The sequence below is a fragment of the Salvelinus sp. IW2-2015 genome, unplaced genomic scaffold (genome assembly GCF_002910315.2).
Source record: "Salvelinus sp. IW2-2015 unplaced genomic scaffold, ASM291031v2 Un_scaffold1386, whole genome shotgun sequence".
NCBI lineage: Eukaryota > Metazoa > Chordata > Actinopteri > Salmoniformes > Salmonidae > Salvelinus > Salvelinus sp. IW2-2015.
Window position 1 is genome coordinate 21,000 of NW_019942876.1, and position 15,417 is coordinate 36,416.

At 43.6% G+C, this 15,417-nt stretch overlaps 2 protein-coding genes across 6 annotated transcripts in view; one reads left to right on the plus strand and one right to left on the minus strand.

The window, feature by feature from the left end:
• Positions 1 to 5,840, plus strand: part of zc3h14 (zinc finger CCCH-type containing 14) — a 17,140-nt gene extending 11,300 nt beyond the window's left edge. For 4 of the 5 annotated variants that reach the window (XM_070439067.1, XM_024138097.2, XM_024138096.2 and 1 more), the window contains exons 12-18: positions 503 to 687; positions 951 to 1,174; positions 3,460 to 3,592; positions 3,830 to 3,975; positions 4,340 to 4,419; positions 4,607 to 4,713; positions 5,184 to 5,840. In XM_070439067.1, the coding sequence (XP_070295168.1) occupies positions 503 to 687; positions 951 to 1,174; positions 3,460 to 3,592; positions 3,830 to 3,975; positions 4,340 to 4,419; positions 4,607 to 4,713; positions 5,184 to 5,187 (879 nt within the window). In that variant the 3' untranslated portion in view covers positions 5,188 to 5,840. The remainder of the gene's footprint in view (positions 1 to 502; positions 688 to 950; positions 1,175 to 3,459; positions 3,593 to 3,829; positions 3,976 to 4,339; positions 4,420 to 4,606; positions 4,714 to 5,183) is intronic. The other variant, XM_024138098.2, reaches the window with a different exon arrangement.
• A 3,564-nt stretch (positions 5,841 to 9,404) lies between these two features.
• LOC112070671 (translation initiation factor eIF2B subunit beta) lies at positions 9,405 to 14,221 on the minus strand. Its single transcript, XM_024138099.2, has 8 exons — positions 13,947 to 14,221; positions 12,593 to 12,713; positions 12,030 to 12,181; positions 10,808 to 10,971; positions 10,380 to 10,475; positions 10,124 to 10,261; positions 9,779 to 9,845; positions 9,405 to 9,621 (listed from the first exon to the last, which is right to left on the minus strand). Exons 1-8 carry the CDS (start codon positions 14,116 to 14,118, stop codon positions 9,464 to 9,466), a joined length of 1,068 nt encoding a protein of 355 aa, XP_023993867.1. The 5' UTR covers positions 14,119 to 14,221; the 3' UTR covers positions 9,405 to 9,463.
• Positions 14,222 to 15,417: the final 1,196 nt, after the last annotated feature.

The window sequence follows — 15,417 nt, forward strand, 5'->3', positions numbered from 1 at the left end:
CACCCACCTGGTGTCCCAGGTCTAAATCAGGCCCTGATTTAGAGAGGGAATCACCCACCTGGTGTCTCAGGTCTAAATCAGGCCCTGATGAGAGGGGGAACCACCCACCTGGTGTCCCAGGTCTAAATCGGGCCCTGATGAGAGGGGAACAATGTAAACCCACAGTGGAACTGGCTTTGAGGTCCAGAGTTATTTGAAGGATCTCAAAACTACTTCAATTCATTTATTTTTTTTACCGGTACTGTGGTTACCTTCAGACGAGTCCCGTGACACTTGTGAGGGTCGTAGAGCAAAATGGAGAAACCCATCGTGTTCGTGAGTCATCTTTTCATAGAGGTGTCATATTAGTTTTGTTGGTCAAAGTGTTTTCGTGAGACCTAGGCAGATGGATTGAGACATGAAGATACACGTAACCACTCTATTGTGATCTCCTAGAGAGTAACAACTGTAATTTTATATAAACACAACCTGCATATCTTATTTTCCACTGTGGTCCTGTTAGGTGCCTATGACGAGTAGGCTGGGGTTAGAGGAGGTGCCACCTCCTATGAGGAGTGGACTGGAGGAAGTGCCACCTCCTATGAGGAGTAGACGGGAGGAGACCACAGTGCCTATGAGGAGCAGGCTGGGAGCCATGGTCAAGGAGGAGATCCAGCCAGCTACTCCACGCATGGTGCAGCCAGCCAGGTATATCATACTGACTACCCTCTTCGTGTGTGCTGGCTCAGATATTTTCTTTATACGTTGTTGTTGTTGCAGCAGCAGGGTTCCAGCATAGCTTGTTTTCAGTGAGCCAAGTAAACAAAATTGTCATAATGCTTTTTGTCTGTCTGTCTCCCTTCCTCCTCTCCCTTCCTCCTCCTCTCCCTTCCTCCTCCCTCCCTCCTCTGCCTTCCTCTGCCTTCCTCCCTCCTCTGCCTTCCTCCCTCCTCTGCCTGCCTCCCTCCTAGCAGTGAGAAGGCTGAAGCCGCGGGATCAGCCAGTCCTAAGTTCATTGTGACTCTGGATGGGGTTCCTAGCCCCCTGGGTAACCTAGGAGACTGTGACATGGAGGCAGACGACAGTTATCCTAAACCAACCAAGACCACCATGCCTGACCCCTCCATCCACCTCGGAACAAAACCCAAACTCAGCATCCACCACAGACTGCAGGGGGAACCACAATACCCCGATGGTAAAGGGATTGATTTATTTATTGGCAAAATGGTTATAAATAAAATGCATGATTTTTTTTGCTTCTGTAATTAGTATTAGGGTGTGAGCCTTGACACTCGGGTATTACAATTGTGAAGGCTTTTTCAGTGGTTAAGCACTTTGACCGGTCAGCACTTGATTCATCGTTATTACTAGTGACTGATCATAACCACACCAGATGATGTTCTGATTGGCTGTCTCTGTATAACAGCTGAGGCTACCACACCAGATGATGTTCTGATTGGCTGTCTCTGTATAACAGCTGAGGCTTCCTCACCAGATGATGTTCTGATTGGCTGTCTCTGTATAACAGCTGAGGCTTCCTCACCAGATTGATGTTCTGATTGGCTGTCTCTGTATAACAGCTGAGGCTTCCACACCAGAAGTGTTCTGATTGGCTGTCTCTGTATAACAGCTGAGGCTTCCACACCAGATATGTTCTGATTGGCTGTCTCTGTATAACAGCTGAGGCTCCACACCAGATGATGTTCTGATTGGCTGTCTCTGTATAACAGCTGAGGCCCACACCAGATGATGTTCTGATTGGCTGTCTCTGTATAACAGCTGAGGCTTCCACACCAGATGATGTTCTGATTGGCTGTCTCTGTATAACAGCTGAGGCTTCCACACCAGATGTTCTGATTGCTGTCTCTGTATAACAGCTGAGGCTTCCACACCAGATGTTTTCTGATTGGCTGTCTCTGTATAACAGCTGAGGCTTCCACACCAGATGATGTTCTGATTGGCTGTCTCTGTATAACAGCTGAGGCTTCCACACCAGATGATGTTCTGATTGGCTGTCTCTGTATAACAGCTGAGGCTTCCACACCAGATGATGTTCTGATTGGCTGTCTCTGTATAACAGCTGAGGCTTCCACACCAGATGATGTTCTGATTGGCTGTCTCTGTATAACAGCTGAGGCTTCCACACCAGATGATGTTCTGATTGGCTGTCTCTGTATAACAGCTGAGGCTTCCACACCAGATGATGTTCTGATTGGCTGTCTCTGTATAACAGCTGAGGCTTCCACACCAGATGATGTTCTGATTGGCTGTCTCTGTATAACAGCTGAGGCTTCCACACCAGATGATGTTCTGATTGGCTGTCTCTGTTTAACAGCTGAGGCTTCCACACCAGATGATGTTCTGATTGGCTGTCTCTGTATAACAGCTGAGGCTCCAACCAGAGATGTTCTGATTGGCTGTCTCTGTATAACAGCTGAGGCTTCCACACCAGATGTGCTGATTGGCTGTCTCTGTATAACAGCTGAGGCTTCCACACCAGATGATGTTCTGATTGGCTGTCTCTGTTTAACAGCTGAGGCTTCCACACCAGATGTTCTGATTGGCTGTCTCTGTATATACAGCTGAGGCTTCACACCAGATGTTCTGATTGGCTGTCTCTGTTTAACAGCTGAGGCTTCCACACCAGATGTTCTGATTGGCTGTCTCTGTATAACAGCTGAGGCTCCACACCAAGATGTTCTGATTGGCTGTCTCTGTATAACAGCTGAGGCTTCCCCACCAGATGTTCTGATTGGCTGTCTCTGTATAACAGCTGAGGCTCCCACACCAGATGTTCTGATTGGCTGTCTCTGTATAACGAGCTGAGCTTCCACACCAGATTTCTGATTGGCTGTCTCTGTAAACAGCTGAGGCTACCACCAGATGTTCTGATTGGCTGTCTCTGTATAACAGCTGAGGCTTCCACACCAGATGTTCTGATTGGCTTGTCTCTGTTTTAACTAGCGCTGAGGCTTCCACACCAGATGATGTTTCTGATTGGCTGTCTCTGTATAACAGCTGAGGCTTCCACACCAGATGTTCTGATTGGCTGTCTCTGTATAACAGCTGAGGCTACCACACCAGTCAGCCACACTGACACTTTCTGTCAACTACACTACAGCTCCTCTAGGATTTCAACGTTGTCTTTAAGTGACCAGTTTTCTGGGCTAGTCTGTGACCTGACTGGGGATGTTCACCAGTCACTACTGTCAGCGACCAAACTACAAGAAATCTGTATTTTTCAATGGAAAGAGATTCTGGTGAGGTAAGGAGACTTTGGGCTGAGCAAGGTTCTCACTAGCCAGCGTTGACACTGTGCTGGATAGGGTACGAGTCAACTTTTTGTTTGGGATGTTTTTTTTGTAAGAAACACCCAGAGAGCTAGGTGGATATCTTTCTACGGAGTCGTTTCTGGTCTGGAAAGCCGTCCTTCATCTAAACTCTGTCATCCTTCTAATCATGTCATTCCACGGGTTTCAGAGTTAGGGATGGAGACTGAGGAGGAGGAGGCGGGTCCTGTGAAGAGACAGAAGGTTCTGGAGAGGTGTAAGTTCTGGCCCGTCTGTAAGAGTGGAGATGAGTGCGTTTACCACCACCCTACCACTCAGTGCAAGTAAGAACAGCCTGATGCAAATCTTTTTCCCTTTAGCCTCTAGAATGTTGAATAAAGACCAATAGACACTCCGTGAATTAAAAATCAAAACAATGTCTGCGTTTTTTGTCTGTTTTGTGGAATTCTGGGTCGTTTTAAGCCCTAAAGCTACACACCCAGTATACCCAGTATTTAATTTTATTGACTTGACTAATATGTTGTTCCCTCCTCCGTCCCCCTCTCTCTCTCTGTGACTAGAACTTTCCCCAGCTGTAAGTTCGGGGACAAATGCCTGTTCGTCCATCCTAACTGTAAGTTTGACGGCAAGTGTTCCAAGCCAGATTGTCCCTTCACTCACGTCAGCCGCAGAGGACCTGCCCCCTACGCCCCCCCAGTCAGACCAGGTACAGACACACCCCTTTTAAGCCCCTCCCCCAGTAGATTAGAACGTAACGCTGCATTCATGACACGTGGGGAAACTCAGAAAATACGACTTGTAAACTGGAAGCAACGGGTTGCTTTGAACCGATTTGAACGCGAACAAGCTGGGTCAACCATAAACTCAAAGTACAGCTGTCATACTCCTATTCTAATGTTTAAAAATATATATATTTTACGAGATGTTATGAGCGCAGCATTAGATTAGGATGTTTGTATATGTTATTAAATATGTAAATATCAGTTGAGATGTTACCTTTTTTATTTGTTGTCTTCTACCTTTGTCTGTATCTAACAGCCGTGTTTTAACTGGTGTTCGTTTAATTACAGTACCTCCAGTCCAGACCAGCAGTGTCTGCCGTTTCTTCCCAGAGTGTAAGAAGATGGACTGTCTCTTCTACCACCCCAAGGTCAGAACAATACTCTAGGACCATGAGGTTGAAAGGAGTTTGTCCTCAAATACATGTTTGAGCTGTCTGTTATAAAAAATCTTTCATTAGGCACTAGTAAGGAAATAATGAATGTTTTGAGTGCTGATCAAAATGTTGCTGTATAACTTCAAGATGATGTTGATGACCGTTTTCTTTTCTCTGTCAGCCTTGTCGGTTTGGAGCCCAGTGTAAACGTACTGGCTGCACCTTCTACCACCCCACTGCCTCGGTCCCTCCCAGACACGCCCTCAAGTGGACTAAGGCCCAGAGCAGGTAACCAAGCATTACATACCTAGTATTACCTACCCAGAGCAGGTAACCAAGCATTACATACCTAGTATTACCTACCCAGAGCAGGTAACCAAGCATTACAACCCAGTCTTACCTACCCAGAGCAAGTAACCAAGCATTACATACCTAGTATTACCTACCCAGAGCAGGTAACCAAGCATTACATACCTAGTATTACCTACCCAGAGCAGGTAACCAAGCATTACACAATCACAGTCTTACCTACCCAGAACAAACTCTACATACTTAACGTTACCTCTCATAACTTCCGTGGTGTGTTTTTATAAGTTCGAACACGTTTCATTATCATTTGTTATGCAACATCTTTTACTGGTATTTTGTTCGAGTCCAAGTAACTTTCATGAGACGTCATTTCAATCTCCGTTGTCAATCTCAAAACTGTGTCCTATTTGGTCCTAATGCTCTTCTTTATTTTCCTTGTATCTTCCTAGCTAAACTACAAGAGTACCTGAGACTGACCGAGTCAAGATGATGTGAAGCTATAGAACAGGGTTCCCCAACTGGTGGCCCGCGGGCTAAATTTGGCCCGCAGGTGATTTTATTTGCCCCCCCAACCCTCCGCCCCCAAGTTTTCTGAGCAAAATAAAGTGTTTATTATTGTTGGACGTAAGACTGTAAAAACACCAGCATTTCAGCTTCAAGTGAAATTTTTACTTTGGGAATGTGTTCCAAACTATTCCCATGCATAATAGAGAGATTTGATTGTATACAAATGTAAGCAAAGTTTGAAGTAATTGTTTTAGTCAAATATATCTGTTTGGGCTTCTTGCTGTCAATTTACAATTTACAAATTTACAATTTTTATTATGTTCTGGCCCCCTGAACATTTCTTTAGAATTTTGTGTTGCCCGTGAATCTCGTTTTTGATCCCTTCCTGTAGAAGATATGATGATACTGTTCAGTTATTCTTTTATTCTCTTACGGTTTAATTATCAACGATCTGGTCAGTCCTTTTATTTGTTTTTATTTCATTTTGTGAAACTGATTTTTTTTTTAACCAGACAAAACTTACAGGGTTTTGTAAAGTTGTTGTACTGCATATTTTGTTTTGATAATGTTGAAAGTATATTAAAATACTCCCATGTCAAGTTTGCTGGTGTGTGTGTATTTTCATAACCTCGTCCCCAGGCTCAGTTGAGGGAGAGACGGATCATTACGCTGCTGGACTGACTGGGTACCACCCCTTTGATCTGTCTGGACCTGCTGTTTCCACACTGAACAGCAATCAAATGTATTTTGTAAAGCCTCTTTTTACATCAGCAGATGTCACAAAGTGCTTTATATAGAAATTCAGCCAAATACTTCAAAGAGCAAGCAATGCAGATGTAGAAGCACTGTGGCTAGGAAACACTCCCTAGATGGCAGGAACCTAGGAAGAAACCTAGAGAGGAACCAGGCTCCGAAGGGATCGTCTGATGAGGGGTGGGTGCTGAGGAGCCTGGTTCCCCAATGGGTGGGTGCTGAGGAGCCTGGTTCCCCAATGGGTGGGCCATGGCTGCACCTCTGCCCAGTCATGTGAAATCCAAAGATTAGGTCCTAATGAATTTATTTCAATTAACTGATTTCCTTCTATGAACTGTCAGTAAAATCTTAAATTGTTGCATTTGTATTTTTGTGTGTGTGTGTACATATATATATGTGGACACCCCTTCAAATGAGTGGATTCGGCTCACAGAACGGGAACACTGTGTGCTGAAGTGAGTTTTGTGTAAAAATCGTCTGTCCTCGGTTGCAACACTCCCTACTGAGTTCCAAACTGCCTCTGGAAGCAACATCGACACATTAACTGTTTGTCGGGAGCTTCATGAAATGGGTTTCTATGGCCGTGCAGCCGCACAGAAGCCAAAGATCACCGTCCGCAATGCCAAGCGTCAGCTGGAGTGGTGTAAAGCTCGCCGCCATTGGACTCGAGTGATGAATCACGCTTCACCATCTGGCAGTCCAAAGGACAAATCTGGGTTTGTTAGATACCAGGAGAACGCTACCTGCCCCAATGCATGGTGCCAACTGTAAAGTTTGGTGGAGTATAAATAATGGTCTGGGGCTGTTTTTCATTGGTTTGGGCTAGGCCCCTTAGTTCCAGTGAAGGGAAATGTTAATGCTACAGCATACAATGACATTCTAGACGATTCTGTGCTTCCAACTTTGTTGCAACAGTTTGGGGAAGGCCCTTTCCTGTTTCAGCATGACAATGTCCCTGTGCACAAAGCGAGGTCCATACAGAAATGGTTTGTTGAGATCGGTGTTGAAGAACTTGACTGGCCTGCTCAGAGCCCTGACCTCAACCCCCGTCTAACAACTTTGGGATGAATTGGAACACCGACTGCGAGCCAGGCCTAATCACCCAACATTAGTGCCCGACCTCAGTAATGCTCTTGTGGCTTAATGGGTGCAAATCCCTCCCAGAAGAGGGAATAAGGCTGTTCTAGCTGCAAAGAGGGGGAACCAACTCCAAATGAATGCCCATGATTGTGGAATGAGATGTTGGATGAGCAGGTGTCCACATACTTTTGGTAATGTAGTGCATCTCAGACTGCCACTCTAAGCTATTGTACACCATTGCATAATATGGAAACCAATAATATGGAAACCATTACTATGGAAACCAATAATATGGAAACCATGTCCTTTTCAGGATCACTTAATGTCAGAACCCAGTTCACACCAAGTAAAACATACATCATGTATCATCTTTGTCCTTCAATAAAATGAATTAACTGTTACGAGACACAAGACTTAGCTTAGCGCCAGAGTTTCTCTTTCTCTCTGCTCCCGGAGGACCTGAGCCCTAGGACCATGCCTCAGGACTACCTGGCCTGATGACTCCTTGCTGTCCCCAGTCCACCTGGCTGTGCTGCTGCTCCAGTTTCAACTGTTCTATCTGTGGCTATGAAACCCTGACCTGTTCACTGGACGTGCTACCTTGTCCCGGACCTGCTGTTTTCGACTCTCTCTAGCGCACCTGCTCTCTCTAATTTTGAATGATCGGCTATGAAAAGCCAACTGACATTTACTCCTGAGGTGCTGGCCTGTTGCACCCTCGACAACCACTGTGATTATTATTATTATTTGACCCTGCTGGTCATCTATGAACGTTTGCACATCTTGGCCATGTTCTGTTATAATCTCCACCCGGCACAGCCAGAAGAGGACTGGCCACCCCTCAGAGCCTGGTTCCTCTCTAGGTTTCTTCCTAGATTCCTGCCTTTCTAGGGAGTTTTTCCTAGCCACCGTGCTTCTACACCTGCATTGCTTGCTGTTTGGGGTTTTAGGCTGGATTTCTGTACAGCACTTTGAGATATCAGCTGATGTAAGAAGGGCTTTATAAATACATTTGATTGATTGAGTTTACTGAGACAAAAGTGCATTAAGCTTTTTCATAGTTATACAATACATTTACATTTTAGTAATTTAGCAGATGCTCTTATCCAGAGCAACTTATTACAGTTAGTGAATTCACCACACGGTAGCTTGGACAACCACATAGATATCACGGTCATAGTAAGTATATTTTGAACAATAAAGTAATTATTTGTCAAGTCTGTGCTAATAGGAAAATACAAGTGCGAGTGTTAGTTCTGTTTTTGTCTTTTTATATTTTATTACATAAATAGATGTACTAAAGGACACGGCACAACAACTGGGGCAGGATTTCAACACGGACAGCAAGCAAAATTTGAATACCACTGCAATTTCGTATGCCACCGTAAGAGGTCGCTGTTGACCACACTAGGCGCCGTGTGACGTCACGAATTTAACTTGAAATGCCCTTAAAATCGTCTCTTCTCTCGCCGGGTGCAGTGGCGTGCGCCTGTAATCCAAGTTGCTGGGAGGCTTAGGCTGGCGGATCGTTTGAGCTCAGGAGTTCTGAGCTCCAGTGGACTATGCCGATCGGGTGTCCGCACTAAGTTCGGTATCGATATGGTGCTTCTGGGGGAGCCCGGGACCACCAGGTCGTCTAAGGAGGGGTGCACCGGCCCAGGTCGGAAACGGAGCAGGCCAAAGCCCCCGTGCCGCTCAGTAGTGGGATCGCGCCTGTGAATAGACGCTGTAGTGCAGCCTGAGCAATACAGCGGGACCCAGTCTTTTTGAGTTATTTTTTCTTCCAAACATCTTTATGAATCTTTTGGTTTGCATATGTAACAGAAATATGCAAACGATACACTTGTATCGTGAAGAAACCCACAGAGCAGACGTCAATGTATAATATCCATTGAAAGTACATGGAAACAACGTTGATTCAACCAGTGACAACAATTTATAACGATAATGTTAATTTATTTGCTTCATTTTCGGCCGTTTCTCTGATTTAGCCACGATGTGACAAACATTGAGGCTGCCTCCTGCTGGTGCTCCGGCGTAACTACAACTATCTTTCTGAATACTTCATCGAGAGTTCCAGTAGTGGGCGCTGTTCTGGCTTCATACTGGTAAGCAATATCATTGTAAATAATTTATTTTCTTCTTTGAAATAACATTCTGTAAATTCTATTAAATTACAATGAAGTCTGAAACAAAACATTTTGAAACTTCCATCAAATCAAACAAAATGTCAAATCAAAAATATTCTTACATCAGCTGATATATCAAATCATACTATAAACTCATTGGTTTCACAAATCATTGAAAAGACTAAAACAAACCAAATGCAATCCATTGCATAAACCTTTTTTAATTTTATTTATTATGATTAGCATTTTCTGTACACTGATTACAGTTCGTGGTCCTCGGGGTGGTAGAGTTCACTCATCAGCCGGTAGATGTAAGAGGGAGCGTTGCCGCCGATGTTAGAGATGAACAGAGTGATGAGTTCAGGAGGAACGTAGTCAAACACGGGGCAGTGCACGTTCACCTTGGATAGAATCTCTCCTACAGAGACAAACGTATAAAGAGTCAGATGAGAGAAAAACATTATTTGATTTTTTTAAATCAGTCATTGCTAGCTTTTACACAGACAAGCATTGACACTTTGGCTAAGAGTCTCAAGAGTATAAAACATGAAATAAGTTCTCAATTAAAGTACTACCTGCTGTGAAGGGAAGCACCTCATGTGGGGAGACAAACTTATGGAATGTGTCCTCTTCATTGGGGAACTGAGAACAGGAAAACAACTATTTCCCTCATTCAATGATAAGGAGCTTTCAGGTGAAAAAAGGGCTCACTGACATCCATCTCCATCCAGAACGTGTTCATGTTCATACTGAATATCAAATCACATTTATATAGCCCCCTTCTTACATCAGCTGATATCTCAAAGTGCTTATACAGAAACCCAGCCTAAAACCCCAAACAGCAAGCAATGCAGATGTAGAAGCACGGTGACTAGGGGGGGGGATCTCCCTAGAAAAGGCCAGAATATGGTTGTGAATACCTGAGGCGAGAGCTTGAACATGGGAGCACAGATGATGAGCGGAGTAGAGTGGTGCCTGGCTGCTAGAGCTACAGAGTGGGCTCCATTGACCGCCCTGAGCCCGCCATTGGCTAGAACTGTCTGTGTGCCGATGATGACCTGGAAAACACCACATCTGGTCCATTAACAGTAGTCAAGCTATCAATAGTTTAGTAAGAGCCTGTCCTAAAATAAGCAACATCATAGTAAAAATAAAAAATGTAAAAATCGAACTCACCTTATTCACTCGGGACATCACTGCAAATATGGCAGCATCTGCTATTACAGTGGTCTCGATGCCCGCTTTGGAGAGACCTGTAGCCATTTCATGACCCTTGGGAGAGGGACAAAGGTCATTATTGTAGCATATTAAATAATGAAATATTATGGAGAGAATTAATTAATTAAATAGATGTGCGCTTCCTTTAGCACTACTGTATATACATATAAATAGATAGAAGGATGATGGATGGATAGAGGGAGGGATGATAGAAGGAGGCAGGGAGGGATGATGGATGGATAGAGGGAGGCAGGGAGGGATGATAGAGGGAGGGAGGGATGATGGATGGATAGAGGCATACAGGGAGAGAGGGATAGATAGGGATGGAGGTATAGTTGGATGGTGGGATGATGGGAGCGAATGAGGGATGAAAGGATGGCGTATACCTGGCAGAAGGGGGCACACTCGGCCACGATGACGTGGAACTTGCGTTTCCTCGCTGCGTCTTTGAGGAAGGCCTCGACGGTGCGTGAGCGGCCGACAGTCATGATGACCTCGTTGGAGTGGATGTGTTCCAGGGCCTGCATGGCGATGTTGTCTGTGGTGCCATCTGGGACAGGAAGACGACAAGAAGGAGAGTATAAAAGTAAGCTCAGTGCTGCTTGACCAAGGATAATATTCTCAGAGGATCTTTAGGAATGAGCAGTGTACAGATGAAAAGCACTAGAGAACAGGGGGGGGGGGGCTGAAAGGGGACTTCAGCTAATGCCGACTACGTCCTCCAGATGACAGAGATCCTCCAGATGATACAGAGATCCTCCAGATGATACAGAGATCCTCCAGATGAGACAGAGATCCTCCAGATGGTACAGAGATCCTCCAGATGATACAGAGATCCTCCAGATGAGACAGAGATCCTCCAGATGATAGAGATCCTCCAGATGATAGAGATCCTCCAGATGATACAGAGATCCTCCAGATGAGACAGAGATCCTCCAGATGATACAGAGATCCTCCAGATGAGACAGAGATCCTCCAGATGAGACAGAGATCCTCCAGATGAGACAGAGATCCTCCAGATGATACAGAGATACAGTCTGAGATGTTATTTTCCTTATGCTTCAGTTAAGCGACATGATTATATCTCCCTCACTAACTTTAAGCATCAGCTGTCAGAGCAGCTTACAGATCATTGCACCTGTACATAGCCCATCTGAAAATAGCCCACCCAACTACCTCATCCCCATATTGTTATTTTTTTTTTGTTGCCTATTTGCACCCCAGTACCTCTACTTGCACATTCATCTTCTGCACATCTGTCACTGCAGTGTTTAATTGCTAAATTGTAATTATTTTGCCACTATGGCCTATTTATTACCTTACCTCCCTAATCTTACTACATTTGCACTCACTGTATATAGACTTTTCTACTGTATTATTGACTGTATGTTTTGTTTATTCCATGTGTAACTCTGTGTTGTTGTTTTTGTCGCACTGCTTTGCTTTATCTTGGCCAGGTCACAGTTGTAAATGAGAACTTGTTCTCAACTGGCCTACCTGGTTAAATAAAGGTGAAATATAAAATAAATGAAAAAGCTTAAAAAGCTGCTGGAAAGTATTTGATAACGGTTGGTGTTAATGTGTGTGTGCTATCAGTGAGACTCTTACCTAGCTCTGTGAGGAGTTCATTGATGGCCTCTATGACGTTGGCTTTGAGATGAACAAACTGTTGTCTGAAGTTCTCCTCACTCAGACCCCCCGACGTCAGCAGCTTGTGGAGGGACTCCTGCTGCTCGGTCTCCTCACTGCTACCACGGGACCTGAGGAAACAAAAAAACATAGTTGACATGAGAAGAGAGTGACAAGCTGGGTATATTTCATTGAAATGATCATAGAACAACAAGACATTGTACAGATGGTAGCTTTAACATGAGTAGAGTGGCAACAGAGAGATGTTCAACAAGTCCATCTCTATTACATAATTAACCAGATTCTGTTTTAGCTAACGTTCCACTCGTTGTACTCCATGGCATATGCTCAAAAAGATGTTTAGCATGACAGGGTTCGTAAGGAGTGGAACAATAGCTAAACAGATTGGTACCCAGACTAGCTTATGATATGGCCAACCATAACAAGTGTATCAGACACCAGATGAACAATGTTGATTACAAAGCGTCAGCCTGTTCTTTGAAGGAATATTCCCCAGACCCCCCCCCCCCTATCTCTCTCACCTGGCATACTCCTCCCTGATGATCTTGAGCACGCGCCGTACCATGTTGCCCACCGTGGTCTCGGACGGTTGGGCGGCCGTCATTCTCCTTCCCTCGTTGCGAATGATCTCCATCAGGTCGCCTGTTATGACATACCAGAGGATTTCTTTGTCATACATCATTCCTAGTCAGTGAATAGAGAAATAGTAATGGTGTCTTTTTGTAGGAACCCACTCTGCCATGGTTCGTTGGACAAAGATATGGGGGAAATTATTTGCGTTTTTTTTTTTAGGGGTTTCAGATAAAACGCGGGAAATAAAGTCTGTGGTAAACACAGGCTTAGGATATCTTATCTTGTTTTGTTATATGAGAATCTTCATCAGCGAAAGTCACTTTTTGTGAATTTTGAAGAATTTATGTAATGATAAAAAAAACTCAAAGCACATAAAGGCTTCATAATTCATAAAGGTCATGTTAACTGACTGGTATTATCGCATAGAACAAAATGTATAAGAGCTCCTAAGCCTGTGTTAACCTCAGACCTTATTTTCGGCATTTATTATTAATTCCCCATTCATTTTTCCCTATAGGGATGGCTGAACGAGCCAGAGATAACTTATTTCCGGGTTTTAGGACGACAAACTGGCGAGCTCTATTATCAAAGACTTTTAGAAATAACCTAAGATAGACCACAGCCTGTCGTTTCCAATGGGAGCATATTAAATCATAGTGGTCAGAACAAGCAAGGAGATAGTGAGCTCCTATTGGCGCGTTCTGGCATTTATTTGCATATTTCCGTTAGGTAACGCCTTCTATGTGAAGTGCGTGTGTCCAATAACTCAATTCGCCCTTGCTCTCCTAAACAATGCCATTTTTTACAACTTTGGCAAAGGTTAAAGTCTAAAAAATGCAATCCACTTTGTTTGTTACAGATTCTAGTTTTGGAAACAGAAAACTGTATAGAGTTCAAATGTTTAACGATGAGAAAATTAGCAGAATATCCAAAATCCATTTCGCGCCATCTTCTCCCACTGGGCTTCCTGTCATCACCATATTTGGTAGTGAGTAGAAATGTCAACCGGATGCTTCACATTTATAAATCTGGTGAAATATCTGTCTAATTGTTCTCTCTGTGCTATTATGTTCAGACATAGCGCGGTCACACCATTGACCAGTTTCAAAATTACCTCAGTTTCTCGTGGCAGTTCAGATTTTGACAGCTGGCTAAAGTTACTATCGTCTAATAGCGGATAAAAAGTTGGTCACAAATGCTAAATGTAATTTACAAAAACACTTACAGCTAGCTTGAGAACTAGAAAACCATTAATCTAGCCATCGAATAAACTAGCTAGAGTTCTGCTGTTATAACGTATACCTGCGCTGCTCCATCGTGCTTGGGCTGTTATTCTCCGAAGCAAATATGTGGTTTCTCTGGCCATTTCCCCCGACCCTCGGAGGGGTCCTGTCCCACTGCCTCCCCGCTTCAAATCGGCAAGAAAAGCCTCGATTCGTTCCGTAAGATCTGTTTCCTTGTCTGCCCCAGGCATATTGTTTTCTAAATTCACTTGCTAGATGCTGTATAAAAAACAATTTGGTGTTGTCACACATTTACTTAATTAAGAGGGAAATTGAACCGGAACTACATTGCGCGTGAAGGAAGGCGCGTCCGGGTCATTATATTAGTCCAACGCTGATTGGACCAAATTATTAGAAACGCACATCTTGCAATATTTTCATAGATTTCATAATTTATTCATAATCATTTTATTAGGTAGACAGTAACAGGTACACAATACTAGTGTAACCTTTATAAAATTATATATATGATCCACTTATAAAGATGCCATAATGACAAAGATTTTTAGAGCCAAGTAGGAACTAGTGAGATCCTGTTGGTGCCTTAGGGAACTCCTCTGTGAAGCGCTTGTGCAGTAACTCAATTCGCCCATGCACTCTTTCTAAACAACGCTCTTTGTAGAAACGTTGGCAAAGTCTACAAAATGCGCTCCACCGTTACATATTTTAGTTTTGGAAACAGAAAGATATGGAATTAAAATGTTTAATCGATGAGAACATGTAGAATGTCGGCCAAAACCCACTGCCGGACACTTGGCTTCCTCTCGTCACCAGATTTGGTAGTGAGTGGAAACGCCAATTGGATTTTTCACATTTATACATCCGGTGAAATATTTGGCTCATTGTTCTGTGATAACGCTGCGTGAATGTCCTTTGGTCATCCCATCACAAAATCTCAAGAAACATTTTTTTTGTAAATCCATCCAATATTTTATTGAATAAAAGCCTAAACACAAACCTTTTCCAAATTGATATCAATCAACATAGAAATCATTGACTGAAAAACATAGCAAATGTTCACTGTTAAATGTATGTACCCCACATAATTGGTTATTGCAGTAGCTTAATAACAGTGACAAAAAGAAGTTGGAATATCTTTTAACCAACTCCAAACCCTCATGTAACTCAGACCCCATAATTATCTCCGAAAGAATGTTGGATGGATCTTGAAAGCCTGGTCGCAGATCAGTTTATACTCTCACTAACTCCATTGCCGTCCTTGTCACGCCAAACCTGACAAGGAGTTGCCATGATTGGACCAAAGAGAGTGGCAACTCAGGCTAGGATCTTGGATGTAAGTGTTGTAATTTGAAATCGATCCCCAAAAATCAATAAGCAATAGCCTGGTCCCAGATCTGTTTGCGTTGTCTTGCTTTGCCAACTCCCATTGACACTGTTGTCAAACAAACAGATCTGGGACCAGGCTAAAGAAGCAAATAATTTCCCCTGAAATTGCAGTAAAAATAAAAAAATACACTAGCCTACTCAAA